The sequence below is a fragment of the Daphnia pulex genome, chromosome 8 (assembly GCF_021134715.1).
Source record: "Daphnia pulex isolate KAP4 chromosome 8, ASM2113471v1".
In the NCBI taxonomy this organism is placed as follows: domain Eukaryota; kingdom Metazoa; phylum Arthropoda; class Branchiopoda; order Diplostraca; family Daphniidae; genus Daphnia; species Daphnia pulex.
The window spans coordinates 8,924,714-8,943,903 of NC_060024.1; the positions used below are offsets into that span (position 1 = coordinate 8,924,714).

At 45.0% G+C, this 19,190-nt stretch overlaps 1 protein-coding gene across 2 annotated transcripts in view; it reads right to left on the reverse strand.

Annotated features, from left to right (window-relative positions):
* LOC124199629 (nephrin-like) overlaps positions 1 to 19,190 on the reverse strand; it is a 56,151-nt gene that overhangs the window by 8,824 nt on the left and 28,137 nt on the right. For both annotated transcript variants that reach the window (XM_046595539.1, XM_046595538.1), the window contains exons 4-10: positions 13,611 to 13,724; positions 13,224 to 13,427; positions 12,581 to 12,735; positions 12,071 to 12,290; positions 11,558 to 11,688; positions 11,182 to 11,341; positions 8,549 to 8,845 (exon numbers count right to left, since the gene is read on the reverse strand). In XM_046595539.1, the coding sequence (XP_046451495.1) occupies positions 8,549 to 8,845; positions 11,182 to 11,341; positions 11,558 to 11,688; positions 12,071 to 12,290; positions 12,581 to 12,735; positions 13,224 to 13,427; positions 13,611 to 13,656 (1,213 nt within the window). In that variant the 5' untranslated portion in view covers positions 13,657 to 13,724. The remainder of the gene's footprint in view (positions 1 to 8,548; positions 8,846 to 11,181; positions 11,342 to 11,557; positions 11,689 to 12,070; positions 12,291 to 12,580; positions 12,736 to 13,223; positions 13,428 to 13,610; positions 13,725 to 19,190) is intronic.

Below are 19,190 nucleotides of genomic sequence, written 5' to 3' on the forward strand. Positions count from 1 at the left end.
AGGACCTTTTTGAATCCAGCAGATATACATAAATAAAAGCCGGAGCAGCAGCAGCAGCAGTGCTGGATAAAAGTAGAGAGAAGGGAAGGCGATAGAAGTGAAGAAGAAGAAGAAGAAAAGCTTTTTGCGCTGACGTTTTCAAGAAGTCTCTCATCTATTTTGAAGCATCATCGATATACGACTACTACCTGCCACCATGCACACTATACAGCGCCTCGGGCTGGCCGTATTGTGCAAGTCTATATATATCGATATCTACTGTATAGATATAATATATATAGACTCTCCACACCATATCTATATATCGAAGCATGTCTGTCTGTGTAAAAACGCTCCTTCTTCTCCATCTTTTCTCTATATAAGAAAAGGCGAATGCACAAGGGGGAGAGCCCCGGATGATGATATATATATGTACACCAAACACCGGCGCGCGCGAGAGAGTGAGTGTTATAGATATATATATATATATGATATGAAAAGACGATTCTTTTCATTCTTATTCTCTTGCTCGCCGCCGTTCTTCTCCTTCAAGTGTCGGAGAAAAAAAAAGACGGAAGGATGGACGAGCGAGAGCAAAGAAAAGGGGACTCCACCCGTTCTTTCTTGACGGTGCGTGTGTGTGTGTGTGATGGTGTGCAGTTGTGCACACATCAGCATCAGACTTGCACACATCGATCTGTCGATGGCAATATCAAATACAAAAAAAAAACTAAAAAATACGAAAGAAAAAAAGGGGGAAAATGCTGCGGCCCCTGCAGATGATGTGCGCGTCCGCGCCCTTAGCCAAAATAGACTCAAGGCTGTTGGTTGGAATATTACATATGGAGGTCTATTGATGGCCGTTCGCGAGCTATTATTTCCCCACCCACCAGCCCATACCGCCAAAAGGACCGGCAAACCGAAATGTGGGCGTCATCGGGAGCGATTATATTTGTGTACCGTACCAACAAATAAATTTTTGTGTGACCCACATACGAACAAAAAATCTGAAAAAAACCGGACGACGAGTTTTTTTCACCGGAAGTGCCACATACTCGCAAGGGCACTTCACTTGAATACGAGTGTGTGATGGTCAATTCAGAAGACAGGGAGGGTGGGTGGGCCATATGACAAAACTGTTGGTCGTGCATCTTCCTCCCTTTCATCTCCGCAGGAATAAAGAAAAAGAAGGAAATAGATGGGCCCTATAGCATATCCCCCTCCAACCGAGTTGTGCGTGTTTGGTGGCTATATAGACATATAGAATAGGGCGTTTATATCAATCACATGTCATCAATATACGGAACAGTGGGCTAATACGACTGGTGTGTCCACAGACCGGAGGACACGCGGTCCATCATCTCTTCTCCACCCTGCTGCCCGTTCAAGAGGTTGTAACTTTCAGTCGCACATCACAAAGCGTCCGTCGGCAACGACGACGACGATATTAATAATTCTCAGTCGTCGTCTTATAGAGTTGCTAGCCTATATAGATGTATCTATCTATCTGTAGCATCTATTGTGGAAAAAGAGGGATTTTCGAGAGTGGCCGGCGGCAGTCCGATCGAGTGGATGATTTCCTCCTGCTCGTCATTTTGACGAGATATTTATAAATATCAATGAGAAGCGGGAGGGAGAGATGTATTCAACGCCATCGAGCTACGTACAGTACGTCTTTCGAGTGGCTCTTGGGTGAACCTCACGACGCGCAATAACGCATTACACGCAGGCCCTGTGTGCGTATAGACGAGCGTATTGAGCAAAGGGATCCATGATGTACGTTCTACGTCTAAGCAGCAGTAGCGAATAGATGGGCCACTTGTTCGGTCTTGAGATAGGCAATCGAAAATGGATATATCAATTCGAATAAATGTTCAAGTTGGCGCGCCGCTTTTCAGACGGAATGAATCATTGAGGGCGGGTGCGATTAGTAGAACGTTAACGGCCCGATAGCGCTCAATGATGGAGAACGCCCCTCTCCATATTACATGTGATATAAACTTGTCGACGTCATCGGGTCTCACGGGATGGATGGGTCGGAGAGAGTCGACGTGGAGGAACCCATCAATATTTGAAATTCAGCGCGCCAAAAAAGCGCGCTTGATTAGAGTGACAGCAGCACTTTGGATCGACTTTAATCGTCGGGATTTTAGACAAAAAGAAAAAAGGCTGCGCACGGTAGGAGATTGGCGTATGGGCAAAAAATTAAAAATTAAATTAAATTAAATTAAAGGGGGAGATGAGTCAGATTAGATATGGGCGGATGTGATCTGTTTCCCAGAAGCCAAAAGGTCTCTCTTATTCAGCCAACACTCTGTGCAATGTTGGCCACTCGGCAGCGATTGCCGTCCTCTTATAGACGTCCTAAAGGGTTTCGGCGGGTTGCCTCATCTGCTGCGACTGTGTCTAGTCTCTCTTGGAGTCATTAGAGATGCGTGACAAGTCGGATCGACTAGTTATGTATAGACGAGCGGGAGCGTGTAGTATAGTAGCTCAGCCAATCCTTCGAATTTGAGCGCGCGTGTCCTCCCTTCTATTCTTGTAATAGCTGAGGGATTTATGCGAGCAAGAAGGACATGCAGATCCGATTTGAGCAGCACGGGAGCTCCGCAAAATATTCATAGCCCGCAGCAGCTCTTCTTCAATGAGACAGAAGATGAACTACTTTTTCTTTTTGCCCCAACCAGCCACCAGCTGGTTTATTACCGGTACGATATTTCTTCTTTTTCTTTTCAAAAAGCCATTTTATAACTCGACAGACGATCTCATTACCGGCGATCCTCTTTTTTTTCTTTCTCATGGTACGTTCAATGGCTATGACCGATAGCTAAAGGATTGAACGAGAGAACACGGGGAACGTTTACCGTCTAGGTTGGCTTCCTTTCAAAAATTGTCCCGGGTGATGTGTGTCCACAGGATGATTGGCTGGCAATGACAAACGAAGCATTTCAAATCGCATCAGACAACGCTTATCCTTGTTTCTTTTCCACGTTATACACGACTGTACGATACACACTTTGCCCAGTGGCTTCAAGTGCCTAAGTAGGCTAAACGGACGGTTCGTTTCTCCGGCGAACTCGACGGCCTTCCATCACCGACAAACAACATTGGCTGCGTTGGTTTTTGTCTTGTAACCGTTCTCTTCGGCGTGTTTTTTCTCATTTTCTTTGTTTTCACGACATTTTACGTAATAATAATTCCTGTCGCACGGTGAAGAAAAACGAATGCTAAACGGATGAGATTTGAAAGGCGAAAAAAAAAGAAAACATGCCAACGTTATTTTGGAGGGTTGTAGGCCCAGCCGAATAATCACAACAAAGAGAGAGAGGCCATAGACGGCCCGGCCGAGTTTTTTTTTTCAATCACAGCGGCTCCCGCTAAGTTTTTTTTTCTTTCAGTTACACGAGAAAAAAAAGGGGCGTCGGCCGCTTACCGGAAAGTAGGGGGTGGTAGTGGGTGGTAGTGGGTGGGGGATATGGTTATTTCCTGATCATAATCACTTTTGGCGGGTAATCTAATGCCGGTTGTTGCTTCAGTGACGTGTAGCCATCACGCTATTTAGAGAAAAGACCCCCCGTTCGACTGATGAAGTGTCGAGTTTGAATTTGACAAAGGTCACCATTAACAATGGCCAGCCGAAAAAGGGTCCATAGGAAATTGCTCAGTTCTCTGCTGTGGCTCTTTTGTGTGTTCAAAAAACTAATTAAAAAAATAGCAGCGGCAAACAAACGATGAAAAAAGGAGTCGCAAAAAGTTGTCCAAAATCTTTAAATAAAAGGTCAGAGCGGAAATGAACTGGATGCTATCCGCCCGAAAAAAAAAACTGCAAGGCGAATATTTTTCCCGATTTATCTCGTGACTGCTAGACTGGACTACGTAGTACATCTTGACATTTCTCTTTCGATCACGACGATAAGCGGAGCCAGCCAAACGGAATGAATCTCTTTGAATGCTAGATAGACTAGAGAGTTAGACTTAGTCTAGAATATGTACATAATACAGACGAGGCGCAGCAAGCAAAGCCGGGGTCCTCCGTACATATCTAATAGACGGGAGATGGAATCAGATTTAGATATTCTGTCACGCCTCTTCTTTTTCAGAGTTTCTCGGGAGCGGTCGGCAGAATCCTGAACTTTTGCGACATCCTTTTCCACATGACGACGATGGCACACACAGTTCCCCCCTTTCTATATAGAGAAGAGCCGGATCCCCCCAACGTTTCTTTCTTTTTATTCTGTCCTTTTCTTCGTATTATATGGATCCAAGTTTGTATTCCATCCAAACACACACAAGACAGGCGCTCGCGCCCGGCAATCTCACACACACCGGTGCCAGCCCAAAAAATAAGGAAAAAAATAGAAGATAAGAGAAAAAAGTCCTCGGCTTCTTCTTCTTTTCTTCTTGTTCTTCGTCTCCTACAGGTCCTGTCTCTTTTATAATCTGATTCCAGCAACTCTTTACTTAGTCTCTCATACACTCTCCTCTCCCCGTGTGTGTGTGTGTCTATATCGCGTGTGTGTAGCTATAAATACGCAGAGCGACTAATCACATGTCTTTTTTATTTTCCTCGCCGGTTCCCAGCAAAACGCGCTATCTCTGTGTGTGTGTACTGAGCTCTTCTAGTTATACAGCCGAGGTATTATTTATTTAAGAAAAAATAAAATAAAATAAAGAACTGGGCAAAAATGGGTGAGGGGGGTTATTTGTGCACGACCAGATTGTTTTGATCTATTTAGATAACGATCCTTATAATATACGTGGAGCCAACCAACCCCACCATCTTTTTTTCTTTTCACTTTCTCTTCTTCTCTTTTTTACATATTATTTTCATTTCCTCTTGTGTTTTGTTTTGTTGGTCTTTTCATTTTCTCCGGGTCTCTTTTTTGTGTACACACACAAACAAACGGGGGAGTAGGGTCCCTCTTTCTCTCTCTGTGTGTGTGTACATTTACACACACATGCAGACACACGGATAAAAGGGAAGGCCGGAACGGCACGCATCGGCAGACGTATGGAAAACCGGAGAGAGACTGAGAGAGGATGGTTATAATAAATTGAAAGTTGCGCCCGCCTTCGTCCTATTGAGTACCATACAGCTTGCATTTATGTGTGTGTGTATTTGTGTATACGTTTTGTATAGAAACTTTTATCCTATTGCTCGGCATCATAATACGTTATGTGAAACATATACATATAGCATCTAAACCCTATAATAATAATGATCATTAAAAAATATTAAAAAATGATAGATTATTCAAATTCTCCTTTTTTCGCTTGGGATTCACGGGGGGCTGTTATTCTTCGGTCTTTTGCCTGCTACTCACATCGGTTTCACCTTTCTTCTTCTTCTTCTTTTCCTTTTTCTTGCGCAAGTACACACTAGAATGATAAAGAAGAGTCTCTCTTATCTATGCCCAAAAATTGTACAACTAGCTATAGACTCTGTGTAGTTTGTTATATCTCTTTGCTGCCATTGTTAACGTCTCTGAGCACGCACAAACGAGTTCGTTTTCGTTTTTTTTCACTTCTTTTCTCCTTTTCTTTTCTTCTCTTTTGCATGTCACCGTATCAAGGGGGTGGGGGCGGTGCCGGCGGGAGTTCGATCGATCGAAACGCTTGGTCTATTATATAGATGAGAGAGAAGAGAGGGGAGAAAAAACGAACGAACGAACGAACGAACGGAGGGGGGCCATCATCAACTTTCCTTTAGATGAAACAGATATTATACGTCAAGAAACTGGAAGGAAAAAAAGAAATAGAAAAAGAAAGAAACCGCAGAAGTAATACAGCGACTATATACAATCAGCGTCGAGGTTGACGTCGAAATCGGAAAAGATTTCCGTCTCGTCATTTTCTATCGAAACATACAAATATACACAGTATCAGCTTATGTACGTAAGTTTTCGTTCAATGGGCACGAAAATAACGAGTGCGGGAGTTCCCCCTCCACCCCACGTAAAAGAAAAAATGTTCTTTTCATGCAACCGAGATTTTACCAATTTCCCCCGTCTGTCAAATCTCCTCAATATTCCTCAGGAAAAAAAAGGAATAGCCTTTTATTTGTGTCGAATGTTATTCAACAATTATTGCGCAAGTTCGGCGTATACATGCCAGAGACTTTGTGGCATTGGCTTCCATCAAACAACACCACGTCTATATACCACCACCCCACGTATCCCTTTTTCAGACATGTTAGACACAGAAGGTGGAGCTTTTTTAAATTTTTTTCTTCTCTTTTTATTTTATTTTGTTGTGTTTTATCTATGTGGACCAAGTCGTACGTGATCGCCAAGACCAGCCAAGCTTGAAAGGTATTCTCCGCCTCCCTGTCGGCGCCCCTCCTGTCTTTTCTCCTCGTCGGCGAGCTGCCACCCCCCTCCGACGTCGACGAGCTGCCACCCCCCTCCGACGTCGACGACGTCGCCTCGTTGCTTCTTTGTCGATGGCCCAGGCACAGCACTAGACGCATCTATACAGAAGGTGCAGTACACACTACACACACGCATCTATACGGCTGGGCCTGGGCTCCTTCAAGTGTACAACACCCCCACCTATAATGTAAGGTCGCAGATAGAGGAACGGCCAGGGGCTTTCATACTATATACCGAGTCCTTTATTCTTTGCCAACGAAACGAAACGTGACGCCTAAATTTTCCGGTTCCAACACAAAAGAAAAGAATAAAAAAAACGAAAAATTTCTGGAAAACTTAGACGTTGACTGACTGACGTCTATAATATACAAGTTGCTCTAGCTATTTAAAAAATGAAAAAGGTGTACAGGCAGCAGCTCCTTTTATGTCAAACTGCAGATGGAAATGTATATAGGAAGCCCGAGCCAAAAGAGATTCCACGTAAGAGCCCGGGAATTTGTTCTTTTCCGGATATATATTGAAACAACAGTCTGAGGGAAAAAATAACATAAGTCTAAAAAGGATTGCCGCGTTTGTTTACGCGTGTACATATATGACGAGAGATGTATATATACACAACATTGGTTGGGGGTAAAAAAATGCCGCTGCATTTTTGTGTGTGTCTGTTGTGCCAGGAGACATGAAAAGAGAATCAAAGGCATCCGAACGTGAAGGATTTCGCATTGGGAGCGGATGAAGGGAAAGAAAAAGAAAAAAAGGGATTCGGCTGAGCCTGGCAAAAGTCGTCATTCTTCTTCTTCTTCTTCTTCTTTTTCCCTGCCGTTTGCTCTCGTATTTCTTCTCCCTCCCCTGTCTGTAAAATATGTCTCCCCCCCAGCTATTATTGTACGCCATGTGTCAGGTCATGTTCAGCCGTGATATTACTCTGCCAGTCTATATAGATACCGTCGATCTATAGTAAACGCCGTCCTCCACCAGAAAAAAAATTCACGATGATTCCGGATAGATTTGTGTAGCCATCTAGACATAGTTTCCTAGCATTCAATGTGGTGGGGGCTGGTCTAGACCGATAGAAGAGGTATATACGCAGAGTCTATACACATCACAAAGTCCTCGTTCTACACAATATCTGAGCTGGCCCATTATGGAGCATATGTTGTCATCTGACACACACACAAAGTTATTCTATCGATCTAAACCAGGGCGCAATAATAATAGTAAACGATAAGAAAAAGATCTGTACTCTTTTCGCCATTCCGGTTGAGAGTCTCATCTGTCGGAAAGAAAAAAATTTACCAAACGGCCTGCAGAACGGCTCACGTGCCTATAATAGTTTTGCTCGAGAGTTTCATCAACTGCACATAAGCCCGTCTGTCGAGAAGCAGCTGTCTCTCTCTTTCTCTGCTTTGTACCGGTGAGACCCAACGTCATCCGGCGACCACTTAATGTAATTCATGGTGGGGGGAGTTGTCTAAGATGGAATCAAGTCTATTCTTTTCTCCTCCGACTCTCTTCATTAGAAAAGCCTATTACCCCCACTAATATATAAGCGCTCGTAGGTATACATATCAATTTCTATTTCTGGATGCTGCCCTTTGTTAAAAATGTAGACCGGCCCAAAGTCTTTGGGGAGCGTTTGTCATTTGGCGCGCCAACTTTGAAAGTCGCCCGTGACGAATCAATAGTTGAGAGACGCGAGACTCGGCTCGTTTGAGAAACGACTAGACAGTTTCGTTAGGTTTGCGAGGGAAAATTGGCCGCCGCCAACTTGCGCCCAGCAACTCTTCCAATGGCCGTCTCTCTTTTCCGCTGTGTGCACGTTGGGAAAAGGGCAGACAGTTGGGGAAGCAAAGGGGGGCCGGGCGCTCTCGAAACATGTTTTCCATTCCAAGAGACTGCGAGAGAGATATAACACGGCCTGAATGATTGAAAAGGTATAATGTCTCTTTTGCCCAGCAAAGTTCTAAAGGGAAGACGTCGTCGTCTCTAGTTCCAGCAGCCCAGCTTCTCTCTTGTGTCTACTACTACTCCATTCACTATCGATTCGGATGATAAGGCTCGTCGTCGAGTTGCCGAGCCTTGCAACTGAAATTCGAGCTGCTGGCCCAAAGTGGGCGATGCTGGGCGTAGATATCTCTCTCTCTCAAAGCAAACAGGAGAGAAATGGATGGAGAGAGAGGGGGGAATAAGGGACTCACCGGCCGGAATAACGTGGTAGAGACAGGGGACAGCCTGCTGGCCGATGCTGTTGGAAGCGGAGCAGAGGAGACTGCCAAAGTCGAGGTCGGAGCTGGGCAGGTAGCGGGCCACGCTTCGGCTGCCTTCGGCCGTCCACGTGCTGGCTGGCAACTCGATCACGCCCGCTGAACTGTTAAACAGCCAACGAAAGTGGAGCGAGCCGGACGGGTTGGCGTCCAAGTCGCAGCTGATGCGGGCCTCCTCGTGACGCGCCACGCCGTACACTCGGTGCTGGCCAGGCCGGCAGAACGGAGCATCTATACACGGAGAATAAGGAAAAAAAACGCAATTACAAATCGTGCGATTAACAAAAGTTTGGCGGGGATGAGATTAGACACATAACAGGGAAAAACAATCAAAAGAATCGAGACGGCGATGACATTTGGCATTTGATCGAATGGGCGAGCGGGGATGAGCGCTCAGTCACAGAGTTTCGCATGCAGATGATGATGAAATGCTGCTGACGAGATTTAGCCGAAAAACGACGAGCGATTAACGTGCATAGAAGCAGTGGGGAGAGATAAGGAGCGTCGGTCGTGGGTAATGATTGAAGAACAACATCAAAACTCGAAGCAGCAAACAAGGCCGGAGGAATGATCGGCAGACGCTGGAAAATGTCTACCGTTTCGACATCAAACGGAATATTCTATTTATCTCATCGACTCTTTTTTTCTTTTCTTTTTATTATTATTATTATTTTCTCCAGTCTCTCCCCTCCTGCCACGTACACTTCGACTTTGAGAAGAAAACTCTCGAACGTGGCTCACGAGTCTATTCCCTTTTGACTGTCGTCGTCCTCTGTGATTTCGACGGTATCGACGCCTATGATCTATAGACCCCCTTGACGTGATCAAACAAAGATCCGCTCTCAAACAAAACTCTCAACCCTCTACCTCCTCCACCCCTTAACTCCTGCTGTACATATTACCCTGTAGAATAGATAGATACGCACCCGGAGTAGACGGGGGAACAGCAGTCACGTAGCCCCCTCCCCCACCCAAAAAAGTTGGTGGGCAAGTCAATTTTGGTAGGTAAAAATAAAAATAAAAAAAGATAACGCGAATAAACTCCCAAGGAAAATGTAGAGCGGCCGCCTCTGCAACTTTGTATGTAAACCCGTCAGAGGATATATTTGACGGACTGGTGTAGTCGTTGCCGGACAGCTGTGTGGCACGTGACAGATGGGAGAGGGAGGAAACAAAAAAAAATCTGGAAAACGGAACACGATCAAGATTCGCCCGTTTTTCCATCAAGGGAGAAAAGGAAAAAAAGAAGAAGATTCGCCAGGGGACACGGATACTATGTTGGCTCTTTCCAATTAAATTAACTGCCGCCGTCAAGATTCTGTGCCGTTGTAGGTTTCAGTTTTTTTCGGCTTTTTGTTTCGGATTGAACATGCCGGGCACAACACCATTTCTAACGGCTGCAATATAGGCCGGGCCAAGAAGAAAAATGATTGACGTTCGAGCCTTTTTTCGTGGAAGAAATCAGACTCAATACATTGTGCATTGTGTAGCCGCGCTAGCTAGCACTTACGTCATTTTTCGGAAGAAATGGTGAAATAAATCGGACGACTTTTGGGATGGATGAAACCGGTAGATCTTTGACACCCACCCACCCATTTCTTTCTTCTTTTTATTATTTTGCCGCTTGGCGTGTCGTCGCCACTGGATACCCCCCCCCCCCCCCACCCACGAACATGGCCGGTTGATATATTTTTTGTTGGTGTTTGTCTACCAGACATAGTGTGTATAGTAGTAGATACTATACACACTATCATTCTTCTTATCTGTACTTGAGTGAAAATAGGGGGGAGCGGCCTGCGGCCCCCCGTCCCGCGTTTCGGACGCAGCAAAGCGAATGACTTTTCTTCCGGATTCCATTTTTCATGGGAGCCGCCAGCCCCTACAATAGAAACGCATTCACATCTCTACTTGTATGGGCGATATGGAAGAGAGCTGTTTATTTATCTTCTTCTTTTTTCACGCTCAGTTTCGTGTCAATGTACAGAGACATATCTTTGGAAATCATTGAAACGTCTATAACTCGGCCGATCGTGGGCCGCATCGTTTTCACCCTCCCTTCCTCTTCCCGCTTAGCTATTATTCGGCTTATCGGCTATGCAGGCGCAGTTACATAACATGAATATCGTTGGCTATATGCTGTGTGAGTGGCCAAGCCGTACAAAAAAATAACAAAAACAAAAAAAAGAGCGAAAAAACGATCGATGCCGGTATCAGCCACAGAGTCAAGAGAGACTCGGCGATCACGCCGAAAAAGGATCACACAATGCCCTAGACTACTACACCACCACCGTGGTGTAGTAGTATCTCGCTTTGACGCGTCTTTGGCTCCGGCGCTGCCACCCGAAAAAAAAAAAAAAAAAAGAAATAAAAAGGAAAAAAAAACGATTGTTCCAATAAAGAAGTCAAGGAGGGGGAGGGGATAAATAGGAAGAAGCTGAGGATTCGGGATCATCTCTCAGTGGGAAGGAAATGATTGACAAGTCGATCGGGAGAAAGAAAAGGGCATTACAGGGCTAGAAAAGGAGAGAGAAAAGGAGAGAGAAGACAGAGGCATCAAAGTGGCTTACATTTGACATTGAGATGGAAGACGTCGCTCTCTGTTTCCCCTTCACGGTTGGTTGCCGAGCATCGGTAGCGACCGGCGCTGTGGCGGCTCACGCGCTGCAGCACCAGGCTCTGGTTGGTCGTGATGATGCCCACCGAAATGTTGTGACTCAGCTTCTTTTCCTGTCGGGGAGTAGGTGGGGATAGATGCAAAACAGAGTGAACGCAATTAAAGAAAAAAGAGACACACACACGTGAGAGTCAACACGTTGGCCAACGGGGTATAATAGCCCTGGCTGGAACCACCCTCTCTCTTTGAGGGCCAGCAGCAGCAGCCCTGAGAGACCCCAGTCCACGAGCCGGCGGGAGTCGATGTGATTGAAATATTGTGCGACTCACGTTGTGAAACCATTCGAGACGCGTCACGGGTGGCAGGGCAGAGGCTCGGCAATCAAAGTAGACGTCATCGCCCTCCTTGATGTTGGCGGCCATTAGATTGGATCCGAGAGTCAGCTGCACATCCGGCCGAGCTGGGTGCGACGAAGAAGAATATATCAAACGGAAATAGCACACACACAAAACACAAAACAAAAAAAGAAAAGAAAATTAAATCAAATGAAAAGAATATAAGAGAGAGCGGGGATGGGACCATAGTTTCTTCGTTGCACTGCTGATTAAGACGCTAATGACTTTTGTTAAGGACAAGTCATCCAACCATGTGATAAGAACATGGCATTATACTACTAAGTTATACAGTAACGATAAAAACCCGTCGCTAAGCCAACTCATTAATTATGCGGCACAGATTAAAGGAGAGAACTGGAGCAAAGACTGGACCCTCTGACTGTTCGCTCTGGTTAGTACAAAATAAAATCAAACAAAAACAGAAAGAAAATGATGGTCGACGTCTACCGTAAACGACGAGATGTTTGGCGTCCTCTTTGTAGTGCTCGGGAAAGTAACCGGCGCTGTGGTGTTGTCCGGCTGGCGGCTCGAGGACGACGACGCCCGTCTCAGTCACTCGGCTAATGTTGACGTTTTTGGCCCGGCAACTGAGTCGTTTGCCGCGATCTTCCACCATCGGGGTGAACCGGATGACGCCCTTGGTTTCGTTCCAACCGGCCGTCGGCGTCTGTGTGTTACGTACAGAAAATATGACGCAAAATATCAGAGAATGAAACGTGTAACCAAGGGCGACCGAGAGGAGTAGAAAGGCGTCAATCAAAAAATGGAATCACGGCCGTGATGATGAGCAGCCCGAGGCACAAAAGGAGTCGAAGAATAGGCCATTAGATTCAAACGAATTGCTGCTGCCCAGGAGGAGTCTTATCAGTTTGTTATTATTATTATCCACTAGTTTTCCCAGGTTACGGGGTTCGTCCACTCTATCAATCTTATAATCGACTTTTGTACGCGACTTACCGGTTGGGCGGACATTTCACTAAGGACGCGGTCGTCCAGTTGCCAGGTGAGGACGGGCGGCGGCCGGGAGCCGAGGACCAAACACGTCAGCGTTACCTCCTTGCCGGCCGACAGCGGTTGATCGGCTCCCAATAGCTGGACGCTCAACGGAGGCACTGTATATTAGACAACCAGAAGAGTTATATTTTATTTTGATCCAGCGGATGATTGGATGGATCTATATATACTAACGTACAGTATACTAAGAATGACGCAATAGAACAACAAACAATACGTGGCCAATTGGGAAAAGAAAAGGAAACGGCGGCAATCGGATTACAAAATCTGCAAAGAGCATCAACTCATTCACAATTCACGGAGGTGATCCAGCCAGCATCCGCGCGCGGATTTTTTATTTTATTTTTTTTTCTTTCCCGGTCCGTCTCATTTGGGTTTTTTTTTCAATTCACTTTGGCCACCGCGGACGTGGTATAGTCCAATCTATTCGTTTCGATTCATTTGTTTTTCTTTTCTCGTCTAACTGGTGAGTCATTGAGATGACCCAGTTTTTTTTCTTTTCCCAGCTGTGTGTAACGAAACGGAAACTCACGGAAAGAATAGGAGATGAAGTGGGGGTAGGGGTAGGGGGGGGGGGTAAACTCACTGTGAAGATCGATGGTGACGCTGGTCGAGACGGGCATTGTCAAGTTGGAGTTGGACGCCTCGCAGGTTAGCGTGGCGTCCAGATCACTGCGGTCAAGTGATGGCAACCACAGGTCATTGCGCACCGTGTTCTCAAAGGTCGTCACGAACGAGTCGTCGATCACGCGGCCGTCCCGCAACCACACCAGACGCGGCAGCGGCTTCCCTGTTTTTTTGTTTTTATTTATTTTTGGATCGATTGGTTAGTATGTGAGTCCATTAATATTGTAAGAGAGGTCGAGTCAACTTTTGCGGGGATGGGGGAAAGTCCAAACACAATTACGAACGAATTGAATTTTTGAGTGGGGGTCGGCGGCCATGTATATTAACTTAGGTAGTAGTAGTTTACCTCCGGATGTTTCACAGGAGAGCGAAAGGGCTTGGCCGGCTGTCATGGGAGCTAGCGTAGACGAGGTGGTCAGCTGGCCTTCTTTGGCTACGATGATGGGCCGTCTCGGTGGAACTGTGAAAGGAATTTAAAAAAGAAAAGCATGAAAATTAATCATTTAGAACCGAATATAAGATCTATCAAAAATGATAAGACTGTTTTATTTGTTATTTTTTACTCATGATTTCAATCGTTAGTTCAATGCTGATGGATGCCAAAGTCTAGATCGGAGAATTTCCAGCTCAGTTTTAGGTCGTGTAAGCCATATAACGTTGCGGTGGCAGGCCGGGCAGACAAGATAATTCTTTTACTTTTCTACCGAGAAATGATGAACGCTTCGTTGATTTGATTCATTGTCACAGACCTACAGGCAAACCGAGGTGGTGTATTTATTAATGTAGAGAATTCTAGTTGCTCATTTCATTATGCCATACATCGTCCGATGTAGAAAAGAAGCGGCTGGGCAAGGAGCGCCGGCTGGCACGCTCCTTTCAACCCTCGACCTTTCTCTCTCTTCTCTACTTTGGTGATTCTATTCAGGAAAATGAGACATATAATCGAGAGTGCGTTTTGATGTCTGGCGCCGACCCCGTTTCGTCATTGGCCCTGTCTAAATTTCCCTGGTCGTCTCCGATTGCTTGGCCGGGGCCATCGAGTACTCTTCTACGTGGTCGTCCATTGAAGCTGTCGGGGAACAAGTTGCACAACTCTACACACCGGGGTCGCCCCGCTATTTCTTTCTATCCGTGGGTGCGTTGTGTATGTGCGCGGATTCATTGGCCCTCGATGATTCTCTCCTTCGCGGATCGGTGACGATCTCGACAGGACCGGGCGAACCCGGGACACCCAAGTGCAACTAGTCATTAATCCCCGTGACATTGTAGCTCGTCCTCCTCGCAGGAGTGAGCGTGCACAGCTTTGAGACTGTGTATCATTAGCGACACCACGACTTCACCTTCTGAGACAGACTCAAGTTTCCCTTCACATCCCTGAATTCCCCCCTTTACATTATATCATAACAGCTGCTGGGCTGCTGGCTAGTTGGCGCCCGTCTCTCTTTTGAATCCAGCAGATGGCAATCGGAATAAGATACGGAGCTGCTGCTGGATGCAGCTAATAAACAGCAAAGACCCCTCGACGGTGCCGTGTTGTTATTTTTTCGGGACGGGATTCATGTCACATACTCTGTATGTATGTCCACGTTGCCATGGCAATTTCCGGCAACTCGGGGGAAAAAAAAGAGCCAACACCCAGAATTCGAAAGGCAGCCAGCAGCAGCAGAAGCAGCAGCTCAGGCGAAATTGTACTACAAAGACTTTCAGACGGGGATCCTTCGTCTCCTCGTCCTGGCTGCTGGGGGATCCTTCATTTGATTTTTCACCGGCGTCCAATAACTCTACGCAGGGCGTCTCATCGTATGTGCGCACTTGTCAAAGATGACGTACCAATGTCGCTCCCGCTCGCTCGCTCCTTGGAATCAAAAATCGAATTCAACGACAACGACACACACACACGGTTTTTTTTGGGTGAAGTATATCTACAATGGTCGTTCTCGGTGTTGAATTTCCCCTAGGTATAGAATAATGTTCATTCCTGGGCTCTGGCTCACACTTGGTTCATGCTAGTTTTGATTTGGAAACTTCATATTAAAACGAAAAGGGTAATACAATCAAAGTTAAAAGATTGCAAAAGAATAACGCAAATGAACGCCTAACGTGTAATATGAAAGACATTTAATTAAAACGAATATTACTTCTAAGTTGACTTAAGATCAAGCTTCTCCTCAGGATTACAGATGCATTTTATACTATTCTTAATTTCCGAAATCAGCTATGGTGTTTATAGGGACCTTCCATCGCGATTATCAACATGTTGATTAAATTCGATAGATATATTTTTTTAAATTTAAACTATAAAGTGTATTTAAATAGACGTAAAGCTCATTTAACAGAATTAAAGGTTTTTATTTAGCTTTTTTTTAGCGTTTCTAGTCAATGAGTTGGATATCCTATGAATAACTAGATTCCCAATTGGTAATCAGGCGCTTAAGGTAAATGACATGATGAGATGCTTGATCTAAAGTCAACCTAGAGTTGTATTCGTTTTAGCTAAAAATGTTAGAATCATTCTTTAACATTTAACGTCATCTTTGACAAGTGAGCAGACGAGTCCCTCTGTATAGTTTTTGGACGCAAATATACGCGGCAGATTTTAAAAAAAGCCAAACAATAATTTTAGATAATTAGAGAATTAAAATAGATAACAAAAGGGTTGGAAATGTGGACTCGCTCGTTATCAATTCATTCGCTTCCTCTTGCTGAAAAGGCAATCATCATCATTGGGAAAGAGACGGACAAAAGACATCAGAGAATCTCCTCCTGTCGCCTCCTGTGTGATTCATTCGTCACTTGGTTTTGATATTGTTTTATTGGGGTGTTTTCTTTTTGGAAAAGACTCATATGTGCTCATATGTGGAAACACTCTATATGTGTGTCCACGTTTCCATGGAAATTTCTGGCAACTCGAAAAAAAAGAGCCAAGATCCAGAATTCGAAAGGCAGCCAGCAGCCCGCGTGAAATCGTACAAAGACTTTAAGACGGCTCGTCCTGGCTGCTGGGGGATCCTTCATTTGATTTTTCACCGGCGTCCAATAACTCTACGCAGGGCGTCTCATCGTATGTGCGCACTTGTCAAAGATGACGCATCACTGTCGCTCTCTCGCTCGCTCCTTGGAATAAAAAATCGAGTTCAACAACAAACGACACACACGTGGAACAAAATATAAGAGCTCGGGGAATAAAGTGTTTTCCTTTTTTCTTTTCTTTTTTTGAAATCTACTATGGTCGTTCGGTGTTGACTGAGGATGCAGATCGATACGGATACACGTATCCGAAAGCGATACAACGCGCCCAATGATCACGACGGAAGCCAATCGATGAAGACGCCGAGCAAAAATGATGTCGGGAGGTTGGCGAAATTTTTCGTTTTATTATTTCATTTTTTAAAATAATTCAGCAGCGTCGAGATTTTTTTCTTATTAATATTTGAAGGCGTCAACAAAATCCGCCACAACCGAAAATCCCATATCTGATGATTACCTTCACGCTCTCGCGTCGCCCATTTTTTATTTTTTTTTTTTCACAACTATTCTTTTTTGTTTTGTGTTTATCTTGCGGTTGTTCCAGCTCTGCGGATGTACCCGCCAATGTCAAGCTTATTTAAACCTATATTTTTCCATTTTTCGCCTCTTTTTCTTGAGCGGGTTTGGGGGAGGGAGGACCCAAAAAAAAAGAGCGGAAAAGTTCAATCAAAAACGGAGCCAATCCTTTATACACAACACGGACTCTAGACGGGCGAAATCCATAACCGGCTTTGTTTGTTTGCGTTTGTTTTCCTTCTTTACCATTCAGCTTCTCCTTGGCTTCTCCTTTCCGATTTCTTTTGATCCGGCAGAGAGCAAAGAGAGATGAGACAGGAGGGCGGAAAAGCGCAGACTCAAGTTAACTGAGTTTTTCGTCGAGCAATCAAAAGAGCGCGACAAGGAATAAAAAGACAATCAGACAGAGAGAGAGAAAAGAGACGGGAAAAGAAAAAGACGGTTGTTTCCGGAAGCAGCAACAGCAGTAGCAGCTTAGATTCTGCTCCGCACAAACCCTGGTGCAAAATGCGGCGTTGTAACATGGCAATAAAGGAGTGTCGTGCAGCATTGATCAGCTATTGTTGACAAAGTGATTATTTGGTTTGTTGGTTTTCGGTTTCAATCTGTTTAATTCACCGCCGTGAATAATGGACAGTTTCCTTTTGACTCGTGTGTGTGTGTGTGTAAATCCCTGGCTAAATTATTACATAAATAATCGATTGCATAATACAGGTCGCGAGAAACGCGATATCTTTTATTTTCGGTGGTCGACGCTGACCTAACCCAATCCCCAATCTCATTTTTTCCCCTTTTTTTATTTATTAGTTTCTTTTTCAATCAGATGTATGACGCAAGAGAAAAAATAGAAAAAAAAAAGATTAGATTCTGGCGCGGAAAGAGAGAAGATGTCGGACACGAGTCCACGGATGATCACGTTTGTGCGGAGAGCGATTTTTTTGTTTCCCCCCATCCACCACCGACCCATTCCGTTCGATGGATCCTACATTAGATGCATCCAGCGAGAGTGGTGAAGACGGGCGAGAATAAGAAACAAGAGGCTCTATACTACTCTATATGCTTCTGTAACGTTACACACATTGGTGGTCTATACTGTGTACACTGAAGGAGTGGCACAACTTGGCGTCTGTGTGTTGTAAAAAAGAAACCCCCGCGATGGCTGCCGAGAGTATAAGGAGAGAAAAAAGAAATTGAATGACTTCCCAGAACGAGAGACTCCCTGCGAGCCGCGGGGCCAGAAAAGTCTCTTAAGACATCAAGCATCAAACCGTTCGGGCGGTGGCGGTAGTGGCGGCCCAGTAGTAGATTGAAACTGTCTATGACTTTTTCTTCTTTTTGGTTTTGTTCCTGGGCCGCGGGAGTATATGTACTATATAAGAAAAGGTTTTTCCTTTTTTCCGCTGAGCTTCACAGTCCCACTGGGAGCCAACTCTCTTATCCTCGTTCCTCATTCCTGTTCGGCCGTCCCTCTTTTAGTCTTTTTTGGACCTTTGGATTCGCCTTTTTTTCCCCATCGCAACTCGGCCATTACACCGTGTGGGAGGATCAAGAGAGACTGCCGAGAGATCCCTCACCGTCCGTATATATATAGGCAGAGACAGCCGACAAGAACAAGTTTGTTTTTGGTTCTTTTCTTTTGTTTTTAAACAAGTCTCAAAACTTCCTGTAGCTCCTGCTGAGACTACGTGAATGTTCGTGAATGTTCCTAGGAGTAGTAGTTGCTGAGACTGGCTTTCCCCTAGACTCATAAAAGGAAACAATAAGTTGAGCTCGAGTGTTCTCTCGTGTTCATCAGATGTGCTCATCTCCACTGACGGGCTGCTCCCCACTTCTTACATCGGTATCTATACCAACCCGTTTGATGCTTTATGATTTTTTTTTCTTGGTGGAGAGAAAAGAAAAAAGGAAAAATAGATATATATAAGGAGCCGGGCGAGCCTATATAGACTCTCCAGGGGATGTTGCAACTCCCTCCCGACAGAAGAGTTCGTGAGAATCTTTCGCTTGGCTGTTGTTGTTACTCTAGTGTAGAGAGAAGGGCCCGGGAAATATAAAAAAGCCTTGTAAATAGGAAAAAAACACGGGTGGCTGGAAGAAGTTGCATGCGACGACCAACGGCTTATTTCACGACCGGCAATAATGCAAACAACGACCCGCGGGTCAACTCAACATCTAACTGTGGGCTATACATTTATGGGCTGCACAGAGCTGCTTCCCCCCATTAGATGTTGGACAGTCTAGTTAGACTCTCTCTCTCTTTCTCTATCTGTTTGTGGGTTCACAAGAGCCAAAAACGACACGTTGACGGGGAAACAAGCGAGTGTATCTATATCTCGGGGCTTTACTGGGTAACATCCTATCCTTGGCAGACTCTTGTAGTAGT